The 2,706-nt window shown below is 33.9% G+C and overlaps 1 protein-coding gene across 1 annotated transcript; it reads left to right on the top strand.

Moving 5' to 3' along the window:
- The first annotated feature begins 348 nt into the window (after window positions 1-348).
- ifng1 (interferon gamma 1) lies at window positions 349-1,918 on the top strand. The gene is made up of 4 exons (XM_043708840.2): window positions 349-532; window positions 780-848; window positions 938-1,132; window positions 1,225-1,918. Exons 1-4 carry the CDS (start codon window positions 416-418, stop codon window positions 1,342-1,344), a joined length of 501 nt encoding a protein of 166 aa, XP_043564775.1. The 5' UTR covers window positions 349-415; the 3' UTR covers window positions 1,345-1,918.
- The last annotated feature ends 788 nt before the right edge of the window (window positions 1,919-2,706 follow it).

The raw sequence follows: 2,706 nt of genomic DNA, 5'->3' as shown, positions 1-2,706 counted from the left end.
CTTAGAAGTGGCGATCAAGACAAGAGAGGCCTGCTAACCACAAACATTTTCCCACACCAGAGAATGTTTCTTTCGAAGGATCCCTGAAAACTCAGACTGATCAGGATCTACGTAATCTGCATGGGTGATGTGTCAACTTGTCACTTCATTTGAAGGAAATTATTAACTGAAACCTCACAAACCAAACCTCAGGGCTACACCAACGTTTGTCCCATCCTATCTAACACCATCTCAACTTCAATGAATTGCAAAGCAAGTGTGAGCTGGGTATTTTTGATGTGCCAAAAATACACAAGTAGCAAGTATAAATGTAAGAAGGAACAATGCTTGGCATCAGTCTTACTCGAGCCAGATCAGAGCAAACAAAGAGACTCACAGTAGTGACTTTGCGGGACTGTTTGATCTTCTCGAAACTATGATACTTTTTACGTGTTTTATTATTGGAATGGTCAGTCATGTACTTTCAGATTCTGCTGGATGTGCGCCTCCACAACTATTGGATGAACAACTAACACGGTTGAGCCAAGATTTTGTAAGTACTGATATTAATGTATAATGCTTTCATCGTTTATACCTTTTGATGTCGTGTAGAATGATTATTCATATTGCGTACCATACAAGAGTTAATTACGTAAGAATGTACTATTTTGCGAGATGCAAAGCTTAATTTGATTGTTCAACTTATCCTACAGAAAGATTTTGAGTTGAATTTGGCTTTATATTGCAAATGCTTAAATTTGGATTCTTATTGTATCACTTGTCATTTGAACCTTTTCTAGAATATAAACCATCCGGATGTTGGAAATGGAGGGGCAATCTTTACCAATATGCTAATGAAGTATAAACAGGTGAGATTCTGCTGAAAGAATTTTTCTGTATTTGAACATGCTTCTATTCCACTCCTGTATTCATGTAACCATGATCGTTTGTCTTTCAGATACCTGAAAAAAATGTTATTTTGGAGGCTGTACTGCGCTCGTACTTGGACTTATTCAAGGTTTTAAAGCAAAAAAGTGAAGTCAAGGACCACATCAGCATTGTTGCTAACAGCTTGAATGAATGTGCGACATCTGCAAAGTACAGAATGCAAAATGACCTTCTCAATGATCTCAAGAAATTAAGCAACATCAAAGTAAGCATCTTTCACATTGCCTTTATATTGATTTCTCAAGTTGAAAACTAATTAGATGTATTTTAAATCTATGTTTATCTTACCTTTGACAGTGGGATGATCAAATGGTTCAGCGCAAAGCAATCCTTGAACTTCGTGAAGTTCTGAACGTAGTGAAAGACACTGGGAAAAAAAGACGCAAGAGGAACATGGGAAGGAGGCCAAGAATCTAAAGATTATTTTAATTTAGTTATTGAGTAAAAATAGACATGTCCATAAAAATCAAAAGTTAACATATTTATTTCATATTTAATAATTTATAATTGCTGCAAAGACAAGTTTGTTATTTTATTGTTGATTTTACTAATTGCTCCTTTGTGTCAGTGGACTTTGAATATTTATTAGATAATTATGGAGTTTTATGAATTAAGGTGAAGCTTTTACTGACCTAAGTACAATTTGAATTTGGCAAACATTTTTTAAAAATGTTTTTGATCAAACATCTTAAAACCATATGTTTTGTATGGCCAACAGATTGACATTTCAAAAAATGGCAGAACCTACAAATGCCTATTATGTCTGAGCAGAATATAATTAATTCTGGTACAATTTTTATGCATCTTTCCATTAAGGAAACACTTTCTTTATAATTACAGAAGCCTAAGCTGTAACAGTTTCATCTTAAAAAGACACACTGGGCAATGTGTACATCTTTTTAAAAAAAAGACAATTTGAAATCTACTTTTGTCAGATCTGTCTCTGAAATGTGCTATTAATGAACAGAATAAAATATATACATTTATTTTATATTTTGAGTTTGGATCTATGTGAACACCATTGCAATCTCAATCAACTTTTGTGGCACAAGTGAAATCAAACCAAACTTGGCCTTCTGACCATTAAGCTACACTGCCAGTTGAAATGGCTTTGGACCTTGTTAATCAGAAATGGTTCAAGAAATGGATAAGTGATAAATGAACAGAAGAATTAAGCTCAATGTATGCAAATCCTAATGAGATGGGCTAAAGACAACACTGTAAAGTATGACAAAATAACTTGCCAACACAAAGTTCTTTCCTGGGAGACTGTTCCTTCTGGAATAATCACTGGAAATAAATTACATCTTCACGCTGGAACAATGTAAAAATCTTCAGTGTTCTTTGCCATATTTACCAGAATTATGGACATCTGATTTATGGATGCATCAAAAAGCAAATGATTGGAAATGGAAACTGAAAATTGATGGCTATTCACCACTACTGTTGTCCGATGTGATGGCTCAGTAGCACATTGGATCATAATACCCAATTAATCCACTTAAAATTGTTTCACAACATTCTAGGAAGTTCAATTCATAATAAAAGGGCATATGACAATATTAAAATGTACACTAGTACTCTTGATGAATAAATTATGCTTAAAATAATTTTCATGACCTATCAGGTGATCAGCAATGTCATAGGTATGGGTTTACAAAACAGGAAAGATGGCCTTGAATTTTCTTCATGGCTCATCCTGGAAATTTGACTCAAAATATATCAATTTACAAATCTTTTCTGCTTGTATCAAATTATGACCAAATTTACTGGGAATTA

Source organism: Chiloscyllium plagiosum, unplaced genomic scaffold (genome assembly GCF_037043375.1).
Source record: "Chiloscyllium plagiosum isolate Xiang-an unplaced genomic scaffold, Cpla_swu_hap1 HiC_scaffold_19, whole genome shotgun sequence".
In the NCBI taxonomy this organism is placed as follows: domain Eukaryota; kingdom Metazoa; phylum Chordata; class Chondrichthyes; order Orectolobiformes; family Hemiscylliidae; genus Chiloscyllium; species Chiloscyllium plagiosum.
The sequence above is the reverse complement of the archived record's forward strand: the minus strand, read 5'-3'. Positions and strand labels throughout refer to the sequence as shown.

Coding starts and splice junctions, on each gene's coding strand:
- ifng1 (XM_043708840.2), top strand. CDS start 416: ATGATACTTTTTACGTGTTTTATTATTGGAATGGTCAGTCATGTACTT. Junction 533..779: donor CACGGTTGAGCCAAGATTTT/GTAAGTACTGAT, acceptor AACCTTTTCTAG/AATATAAACCATCCGGATGT. Junction 849..937: donor TGCTAATGAAGTATAAACAG/GTGAGATTCTGC, acceptor TTTGTCTTTCAG/ATACCTGAAAAAAATGTTAT.